Source organism: Cyprinodon variegatus, unplaced genomic scaffold, assembly GCF_000732505.1.
Source record: "Cyprinodon variegatus isolate N-32 unplaced genomic scaffold, C_variegatus-1.0 Scaffold388, whole genome shotgun sequence".
NCBI lineage: Eukaryota > Metazoa > Chordata > Actinopteri > Cyprinodontiformes > Cyprinodontidae > Cyprinodon > Cyprinodon variegatus.
In genome coordinates, this window is record NW_015150841.1 from 742620 (window position 1) to 753288 (window position 10669).

The following is a 10669-nucleotide window of genomic DNA, read 5'->3' on the forward strand; positions in this document are numbered from 1 at the left end:
CTCATTCCCATCATGCTCATGTAGTCGGCGTACTCCCCCCTCTTCATGAAGTACTGGTTACCCATGTAGTTGGTGCGATCGTAGACCATGACACAGCCTCTCTCGACCCTGCAGGAATGACACCTGCTCAGGAAGGAGGACATGTCAGCACAGTCGCTGTCACACTGGTAGGAACGTCCCTGGAAGTTCCTGTCCTCATAGAAGATGATCTGAAAGAGGGAAACATTCTAAATATTAGAACATGTTGTAGATTACTTTGTTTATTGGTTATACTGTCAAATGGGCACATTTTCTGTTTATCACCTAATTAGTTTTCAGAAAAAACCCACAAATAAAATAAAGGTTTGTTAAACATTTTTAGAACAGCTTAGAGGGATGCTATATGTCTTAAAATTGTTAAAGTTGCAGATATATGTGCATTAGATGGGAGGGGTGCCCAATCCTACCTTGCTCATCATGTTCATGTTGCTGGACTTCATTTTGTCGGTCAGAATGTTGAGCTGTTTGCTGCTGGAGGTCCTGCACTGGGTGATAATGCTACCTGTGGAGCGAGCGGCAGCGGCTCTTTATAGCACCTGAGCAGCTGAAGCCTTTTGTTCTAACAGCCTGAGCCAGCAGTGTATAAAAAAAGAGATGCTCAGCATTCGGCATTTCTCTTAGAAAATACAACAAAAAGGCCATGAACAACAGCTGTGTGTTTCCTTCGCTCAATTGTGGGAAAAAAAAACTTTCTAGAACAAACATCTGGAGAAAAAAACCAATGAAATTATTACACATATTCTATTGTTTGTCCGTAAAGCCACTTTTAGTAAAGGAAGAAAAATGAATCAGTGAGTCTTCACTTTGTTATGTGTTTAGCTCAAGACACAAACATGTTATAATTCCACATAATTTGTATATAAATTCAATATTCTTGGGGTATTTTTAACAAAAGAGGCCATGTAAACCCACTAGCCACCCCCCACCCCACCCCCACAAGGAATCTGCCCCTTGTGTTCTCAACTACCTTGGAAATCTTAGCATGAAAAAAATACAGTTTATAGTAGAAGATTTTCCAAAAACAAAGAGAAAAACAAAGATGTACACATTAACATGTGCCGCAAAGTTTTTGAAAAGTAATAATGTTTTTTTATGTTTAACTATGTCAGTTGGGCTGTGCCTATACGTTACCCAAAGAATTAGGAGAAACTGTAAGTAAGTAGTGGATATGAAGGTTGTGAAGTCCCTATGCTATATGAACTATTGATAGAACAAATTCAGATCCATTTCCCTACCTTCTGTCATCATTATTTGGACAGCAGCACTAGACCATCAGTGGTCGCGAAGATAATGACAAATTTTGACGTACATTCACTTTGCTTAATTGTCTTTACTGATCTTCTATTTGGATTGAGCTTTGGACAAGTACCTTGATCTGAGGTGAAAGGTCTGCCCTACAATATTCAATTAAATTCAGTTTATTTATATAGCAACAATTCACCACATGTCCTCTCAAGGCCCTTTACAGAGCCCATTCAATCAGATCATACAGTCTGACTTGTAAAAAGTTTTCTAAGAAAAACCAGCTGATTCTATCGAGTCATTCACTTCATAGGACATGCTCCTCGTAATACCAAGATGGTCCCCACACCGAAAGAATTAAGGGGCATTACTATGCTTAACTGGGTTTATGTCAAGGACGTTTTGAAAAAGTTCTTATTTTGCGCAGCGTTGTACAACACAAACAAACAGATTAGATGAGCTTACGATGCAAGCATTTATCACAGCCAAATCTGACAGTTGATCAGTCCTAATTAGGCTTAACTCTGGGTTCTTAATATTTCTATGTGCTGGTCAGTCAATCAGAAGCAGACATGGGGTAAAGCAATTGATAAAGCACGTTTAAACGCTATTTTTAACATTCTAAGTTTTTTTTGTTTTTTGTTTTTTTAGTAATAATGATCTAGGCAATGATAACAAAATGAAGAATTAAACACAATCATTGCTATATGTTTTATACCAATATATATCTTCCCTTTTTATAAGATAGAATTTTCCAGATGCATTAAGTGTCAATAATAATAATTCTAACTAAACCCAATGTGAAAGTATAACTTCGCTCATGACAAGTCTTAGAAACATCCACCAAATAGGGCAATGTTGAAAAACACTGAGGGGCATGCCCAAGTTGACTCAGAATCGCGAATCCAAAAAGACAGATTCCTGGTCCTCTCTGCCAGAGCTGAGCTTAACAGAAAGGCTTTACTAATTCTTGGACACTTTAGACCATAGAAAATAACTGGATACTTACTTTGGCTAGTAATGACTTACTTTTACAGCAATAACTGTGTTACTAACGCAGTTGTTTTTTTGTTTTGTTTTTTGAGAAGTAACTAGTAACAATAATGATTTTTTTTTTTAAGTAACTTGCCCAAGACTGACCGTCAGACAGACAATCTTTCATTTCTGCCAGGAATCCATCCAGAGAAAAATGTCCTGTCAGGACAGTAGGGTTCCCCCTTATCCTGTCTTCCCGTCGAGAGAATTTGATCAATTGCACTGAGGGACCAGCTGACCAGATCCATAATTTATAGTTTAGTAAACAGGCTTCAAAAAGAAGACATAACACAAAGCTTAGAAAAAAAGGAGTTCTCCATCAAGAGCAAGTAAAAAAAAAAAAAAAACATTAATCTAGAAAAACTATTAATTAATGCTTTAATTTCCAAGTGTACAGGGGCCAATTTCTAAGTGAGATGGTGTCATGGTGTGTTCCCTTCAAACTAGGAAGTCAGAATAAAATATAGAACACTGTTTTTAGACATTTACCTTATAACAGTGGCTGCAGTGACCACATGCAAATAAATAAATACCTTTATTTCAGACAATCCAATGAAATTACAAATTTAACACATGTAAAGCATTACACATATAACATATAATCATACCCTTTCTCCTTTTATTTGGTCCTTAACACCAATAATCTCCCCAATTCCTACTTAACTTATGAGTCCATACTACTGTAAGAGTCCATTAAGTGTGCAAATGAATTAGTTTATATTTATTAGATCAGAGAATTTTAGCAAGCAGGAATGAATGTTTAATGAATTAATATGTTCCATTTAGCCAGCCATATGAATGACCCTGATGACTATTTTCTGTTTTGTGCATGGTGGTTTGAGTGTTCCCTCATAAACAATAGGCTAGGTATGGTAATTCAGAACATTTTTTAATGTACTAAAAATTTCCATGCTTATACTTCATACTGAACATGAGATGAGGTTTTCGGCAGATCATGCAGTCAAAAATCACACTTGTCCCACGTTTACCCCATCTATTTTGATTTTCCTATCTACATTTCCTTTTTCATTACTTAGTAAAATTAACTTTTTTTTCAGACTTTTTTTGTTTTTTTTTTTTTGTTTTTTTTTAGCTCATTCATACCTCATTCTTTTCTAGTATGATATCATATAATCGCTGCTGTAGGCACCTATTCATGCAGAAAATATTTTTCAGCATCTGGAAACAAAACAAACTTAAATACTTTTTAGACTTTACATATTTCAATAATTTAGTGAATAAACAGTGTCTGTTCAAATACTGACCCCTGGGGGACACCACAAGCAATGTCCAAGCATGATAGCTGATGGCTTTCACAATGACACAAAGGACCAGGCTAAGTCAGGCCTGGTTTTATCTCTTCTCCTGAATTTCTTAATTTTCAGGATGCCAGAAAGATAATGATAAAAATACTTTTTCATTTATTTTATGCAGCACAAAATTATCTGGTCCTGTAATGTTTGAAGTAAGTATAGATCTTTATTACATTTTAAGAATTACTGTGAAAGAACTATTAGTTTTACTCCCGTGATTTGCTAATTATGTTTTGAAATGTTTCTGCAGTTGTATATTTAGACAGTACAGGATATTTTTTGATGATCTGCTTTGACTGAACAGCTATGTTTAAAAAAAATAGGTTGGCAGGTGTTTCTGAATAAATCATGTTTGTTATATCGACCCCTTCTTGGCTAAATCATGTTAAGTACACATATTAAAGAAAAACAGACACATTTTTAAAGAAACTAACAGATCTTTAATGTTTCTCAGCTTTGTTTTGTGAATTTTTTCAGTAGTAGGAGTCCATGATGCGCCTCATGCTCATGAACCTCATGTTGCTCATGCCCATGTTCATGAAGTTCCTGTACTCTCCAGGCCTCATGTACATCATCCTGCCTCTATAGTGGGGGTGCTCGTACATCAGCCAGTGTCCATCCATCACGTGACAGGACATGCAGCTGGACATGCGGTAACGATCCATGATGTTGTCACAGTCGTCCATCAGCTCATACATCTGGCCTCCAAAGTTCTCTCTCTCATAGATCCTCATCCTGTAGGAGCCACGGTACTAGAAGATACAGATAATAATCTATCAGTTTATGTTTGTACAGTGTTCAGTTAAAGATCAGGAAGTTGTCTAATTCTAACCAAAATCGCTTTAATATGAGATTAGTCCAATTCATTAGTTTGAGGATAGTGTATGTTGGTAAAATGCATGGTTACCATAGGGATCATACGGCAGGACCTGATGCCATCGCTCATTCCCATCATGCTCATGTAGTCGGCATACTCTCCCCTCCTCATGAAGAACTGGTTACCCATGTAGTTGGTGCGATCATAGACCATGACACAGCCTCTCTCCACTCTGCAGGAGTGACACCTGCTCAGGTAGGTGGACAAATCGGCACAGTCACTGCTGCAGTCATAGGAACGTCCCTGGAAGTTCCTGTCCTCGTAGAAGGTGATCTGAGCAGAAATTAGGCAAAGTTAAGGTTGTCTAAACTTAAGATGTCGCTCCAATTTACTGAAATGAAATTGTTTCTGCTGACTTTATGTAATGCAGTTTCTGGACAAAAAGATTCGACTGTGTATATAGTTTAGCTCTTTCTATAGGGAAAATAACGACTTTATCCTGAGAAACACAGGAAATGTGTCATAATAAATTTTGTCAATAACAAATCTTGGGAAACAATCTTTAAAACTATTGATTGGAATATTGTAATACAAACTACTGACACAAATCTGGCTTAATGGTTTTGCTCAACCAGATTTTTTGGTACAGAGACACTGGTCTGTATTTTTTCACATTTAAGATTTTAGAAAACATTCAAAGGTCACTCAATCGCTCTGTTAACAATATTTTTGGACTGATCTAGAATCATTGGTGCTCTTATCAACCCTAAAACCTAAAAAATTACTAGGGCTGACACCTGTGTGGACTTACCCTGCTCATCATGTTCATGTCTGTGGGGGCCATGTTGTCGGTGTGCAGCTGGAGGAGGCTCAATGCAGTCATACCTGTGAGTTACCAGCTTTTATACACCTGAGTGAGGTTGATGGCTTTGTTTATTATAGTGCAGACTCAGCCTATGGTTGTATGACACATACACAAAGCCTCTTTGAAAGGGTTAACAATGAGGATAGGAGGCTTTCAGCACCTGCTTTCATCCACACCAGCAGCTTGTTAACCTGTTCAGTGACAAAACAAGTAAAATTTTTCCTATCCTCAAGCTAGCTGCTAACACTGAGAAAATCATGGAAGGTTTTACAACATCATCGGCGAAAGTACTCATCTCCCACTGGATGCATAGTTATCAGTATAAAGACAAAAAATAGTGCCAGTTTCTAGAGAACCAACTTGTTCTCTTTTTAGTCAGGAACAACAGACCACAGACAAGAAACATCAGCTCAATCCTAATTGAAACCAATGAAAGTAATAAAGATATCCATTTCAGTGCCATGTTCTGTTCTTAAGGGAACCTTAAGTCCATAAAACGATCTTCTGCTGGGCATGTTTCTCTCTGAATGCCACATCCTCAAAAGTCCCTCATAGTCAGTTTTTGTTTTGTATTGCGGTATTGTTTGTGCCTTTCATGGTTTGTGATTGTTGAAATCCTTCAATAATTGATTGTATTGAACCTCCCTCCCCTACTTAGCCTTTAGCTCATTTATGACCTCCTTTGTGAGGATGATGTAATCATATACAGACCACTACTGTAAAACATCCAGATGGCTTCTGTATTATTTCCAGAGTGCCAACTTACAACCTCAACATTGAGCTTTTAAAGGCCTCCAGATGGGGCTCCTATAAAACTTATAGAAAGTGCAATACCCGTATTGGACTCATTTTGTGACTTATATCCTCCAGAGGGGTGTCTGTATGAGAAGGCTCCTTTTGTAACAACCTGCTTCTCACCTGCACAACAACCAGTGACGTCTTCTTGTCAACTCTTCAGCCCTTAATGCTAGGTACACACTGCAATTCTTTGGCTGTCACAGACAAAATACCACAGCTGTTTAGAAACTGTTTAGAAATCTTTGGTCATGAGGCTAAATATCCTGTCTTATGTCGCAAAGAGAGTTAGATGCAAGCACAGCCGTTCCTAGGGTCTTGCGACTCAAAGATAACCTACATAGGAAGAACAGTTTAGTTTGTGCCTTCAACTTGTTTGCCCATAGGAAGACGTTACTTGGATATAACCTAACCGAATATCTTCAGAACAGCTCAAAATGACAAAAAAATCATATGAGTCAGTAGAACATGATGTAATAACGTAAAATCAAGGGCCCAATGTAAAAAAAAACGGCGTTTCACTTTAATGCATTTTCACTTGATAAACAAAGAGTGAGTTCTTTTGGCAACAATATATGTCTCCATGCATTGCTTGGGGCATAGGATGCCATTGTGAAGCAATGCTATGCATTGCTATGGCAGGCACCAATACAAAATGTAAGAGGTGCCTGTCACATTACACACTAACACACACACCCCACTTCTCCGTCTTTCAACCTCTATCTGCCTTCCTCAGGATGATCCAGCATGCACTCCCTCGAGTGTGCGCAACTGTTTGAGCTGGACCATGTTTTTACATGTCTTGTGCTAAAGATGGATTCTTATAAAAGGAAGCTGTAAGAAGCTCATGACAGAAAACAAAAGAGGGAGAAAGAAAAAGATGTTGTGAAAGGCAACTTCTATGGGTGGCTGAAAGGTGACTTGAACTTCTGTTTGAAGCCTTAATCATTTTAAAGTTAGTTTAAACTACTACAAGTAAAAGTAGAATTTTTTTTTTTATTTAACTGTACAGGCAACTTGTCATAAAGTGGGGCAGATGGACCCAGTATTCAAGGTGAGACAGTCAGTAGGAAAGTTCAAAACGTTTATTAAAATAAAAACATAAACAGAAAGAACAGAAGGACGCTGCTGTGGATCTTCGACTCACGGCAGCTGCAGCAGGGGAAGGGCACAGCCCATTCACTGACACTCTCTGGAGGAAAGAAACACAGGTAAGTGACCGCAATCATCTGACAAGAGGTGATTATCAGAGTGAGCCACTTACCTGGTTTGACAGTTCAGTCCATCTTCTTTTAAAGAGGTGAGATCCAGCCGATGGGATGGCGCTGCCCAGAGTGTCCCAGATGCTGCAGCCTCAGAGAACATACAGGAGGCCAATCCAGGTGTGGGGAAAACAGCAGGCCGGAACAGTCCAGGAATCCAAGAGTTCACAGCTGATCCAAAGTTCCGACCCAAACAGGAACAGAGGGATCCAGACCTCCAGGAATCCAGGTGTATGAAATTAACAATTAAGGTGAAGCTATCAGACCAGATCATGACACAATTATTAAATTAACTAGATAGTGAACTTTGGGAATTACAGGTAGAAAGTCCTTAAATTTGCCAGTTGATTTTCGGATACAGAAATAACATCACTTATAATTATTTCATTCTAGATTCTTATTTATAAATTTTTTTATTTTTTTTTTTAAACCACTGCTCTTGTTAAAGATGTTATTTTAGGTACATCAAAGCATGTTTATTAACTACTGAGAAATCTATAGAGAGAGATTTGATTTTGTTCTTTATGCATGTTTCTATTTGTTCTAAACCAAAATCAGAGTTTTTTTCCTCCCCCTCCCCTTCCAACTGTCTGCATTCTAGATGAGGAGTAATTCGCAATCTGATCAGGCTAGGTCAACCTGGATTTTATCTTTTGTCCTGGATTTCTCAATCCTGCCTTTGTGAAACACCCCATGATGGTAGGAAGATAAACGCAAAATGACCAGGCACATTGTTTATGAAGTAACTTAAGATCTTTATTAAATGTTAAGAATTAATGTAAAGAAACAGTTATTTATACCTTGGTGGATATAAAACAGTGAAAAATGTTTTCTGATGACTGAACAGCTAGGTTTTTAAATCAAACTGGCATTTTTTTTCTGAATAAATCGTGATTGTTATTTTGACCCCTTTCTTGCTAAATTGGGCTTTGTGCAAACTTTGAAAAAAAAAGAGACAGATTTTGAGGGAAACATTTTATATAGTTGGAGTCCATGATGCGCCTCAGTTTGCACGTCTGTACTGTTGAACCTAATGTGACCCCATGTCCTATATTGAGATTCAAAGCCAGCTAATCTCTGTCTTGCATTTAAATAAAAGCAACAGGTAATTGTTGTTTTCACACTTCATTTGATGTGAAAAAGTAAACTAAAACAATAGAAAATTCAGAAAAAATACTTAGCATGCATAACATCAAACAAAGCTTTCCTTTTTTGAATAAGGGGTTTCAAATGCTTAATCTACTTTTAGCGACAGAATGTCTTTAAATCCATTAGATTTTTAATCATATTACCTCATAAAGCTGAAGAAATGGATATATGATGATATGATAAACCAGTGGAAGATTATGTATATATATATATATATATATATATATATATATATATATATATATATATATATATATATATATATATATATCTTGTCCTTTGATCAAATAATCCAGCTTTTTTTTTTTTATCAAACTGGCAGGATTTTGTTACTTTCAGAATCGGTTCTAGAAGTGAAACCCAATTGATTTTTTTTTTCACTCTTGCAGTTAAAACCATTTATTAAACTTAAATGCTCTGCAACTATTAAAGAAAATCAGACAGATTTTACACAAACAATTATTTATTGTTTCTTAGCTTTGCGTCTTAAAATGCTTCAGTAGTAGGAGTCCATGATGCGCCTCATGCTCATGAACCTCATGTTGCTCATGCCCATGTTCATGAAGTTCCTGTACTCTCCAGGCCTCATGTACATCATCCTGCCTCTATAGTGGGGGTGCTCGTACATCAGCCAGTGTCCATCCATCACGTGGCAGGACATGCAGCTGGACATGCGGTAACGATCCATGATGTTGTCACAGTCGTCCATCAGCTCATACATCTGGCCTCCAAAGTTCTCCCTCTCATAGATCCTCATCCTGTAGGAGCCACGGTACTAGAAGATACAGATAATTAATAAACCATCTGTTGATCTCTAGATCATATTCAAGTTTTTTAGAAAGTAGTACATATAAAGTACATTAAAACACTGGACCTATGGCACTTTCCTAGTCTAACCCAGTACTCAAAGTGATAGACTGAGTGATATTTTTCCTTACACTCACATACAAACAAGTCTTTGAGATATATATTACTATGCAGTCATTGCAATAGTGAAATTGCATTTTACCAAAGGACCTGTTGATACGTGATAGGATGACAGACGAAAACACAGTTGATGTCTTTGATGTACTATTAAGATGAGGGTTGTAATGTGGCAGAATTGTTTATCTGAGAATTATATATTACTACAGCAGTACAAATTGGCTTGTTAGCACGGAGATTATGTAATACTACAACACAACTGGTTAACATGGCGATTGTGAAGACTGTAGGTAGACTGTAGGATAGTGGTCTTACAATACAAAGGTTCAGGGTTCTTTTTTAGTTTATATGCCCCCTGCTTCCGGTCACATGCTTGTTGGCAAGGTACGAAATGCCAATCTACCTACCAATTTGCCTACTTACATATTAATGTGTCCATGTTAGAAAGTGTGATTTTGTGGCTAAAATTTCAAGGGCACATTTCTACACAAAGTGACTAGAAAGTTAATCTGTAGTCTATCTACTTGGCAAGAAATCTTAATACATTTAGTGTATGTATATTTAACTATGGCTGTAATGTGATTGTTTACCTTGGAGATGATGTGAGCTATAATATGTCTGATTGCCTGTGGGACAAATTAATGCTGTAATCTAACACCAATACAAATGGTGTAAACCATATTGCAACCATATTGCAACTTGATAGCAAAGGGATGATGTTGTGTTATAAGCTGACTTGTTACCATAGCAATAATGTATTGTTGTATTATAGGATTGGTTTTCCATGGAGATAGTGTAGTGCAGTAAAATGACGGGTTACCATGGGGATCATGCGGCAGGACCTGATACCATCACTCATTCCCATCATGCTCATGTAGTCGGCGTACTCCCCCCTCTTCATGAAGTACTGGTTACCCATGTAGTTGGTGCGATCGTAGACCATGACACAACCTCTCTCCACCCTGCAGGAGTGACACCTGCTCAGGTAGGTGGACAAATCGGCACAGTCACTGCTGCAGTCATAGGAACGTCCCTGGAAGTTCCTGTCCTCGTAGAAGATGATCTGAGAAAAAATTGGTTAATTGAAGGAAATATTAAGCTTCTTTGTATTTAGAGATCCTGCTGAGGTAAGCTGAAATCAAGAACATTTGCTTGGATGTAGGCTTGAGAAGACCAATCATACAGTGATATTTTATAGTTTTATGAGCTATTTGTATTTTTTAAAGCA

The 10669-nt window shown here is 37.5% G+C and overlaps 2 protein-coding genes across 5 annotated transcripts in view; both read right to left on the reverse strand.

Moving 5' to 3' along the window:
- LOC107092641 (gamma-crystallin M3-like) overlaps positions 1-5329 on the reverse strand; it is a 6146-nt gene extending 817 nt beyond the window's left edge. Inside the window, exons 1-3 of one of the 2 annotated variants that reach the window (XM_015387234.1) lie at positions 5258-5317; positions 4537-4779; positions 4143-4381 (exon numbers count right to left, since the gene is read on the reverse strand). In XM_015387234.1, the coding sequence (XP_015242720.1) occupies positions 4143-4381; positions 4537-4779; positions 5258-5290 (515 nt within the window). In that variant the 5' untranslated portion in view covers positions 5291-5317. Of the gene's footprint in view, positions 1-4069; positions 4382-4536; positions 4780-5257 lie in introns of those variants that run through there. The other variant, XM_015387233.1, reaches the window with a different exon arrangement.
- A 3629-nt stretch (positions 5330-8958) lies between these two features.
- Positions 8959-10669, reverse strand: part of LOC107092639 (gamma-crystallin M3-like) — a 29462-nt gene continuing 27751 nt past the window's right edge. For 2 of the 3 annotated variants that reach the window (XM_015387229.1, XM_015387231.1), the window contains exons 2-3: positions 10262-10504; positions 8959-9292 (exon numbers count right to left, since the gene is read on the reverse strand). In XM_015387229.1, coding sequence (XP_015242715.1) covers positions 9014-9292; positions 10262-10504 — 522 coding nt within the window. In that variant the 3' untranslated portion in view covers positions 8959-9013. The remainder of the gene's footprint in view (positions 9293-10261; positions 10505-10669) is intronic. The other variant, XM_015387226.1, reaches the window with a different exon arrangement.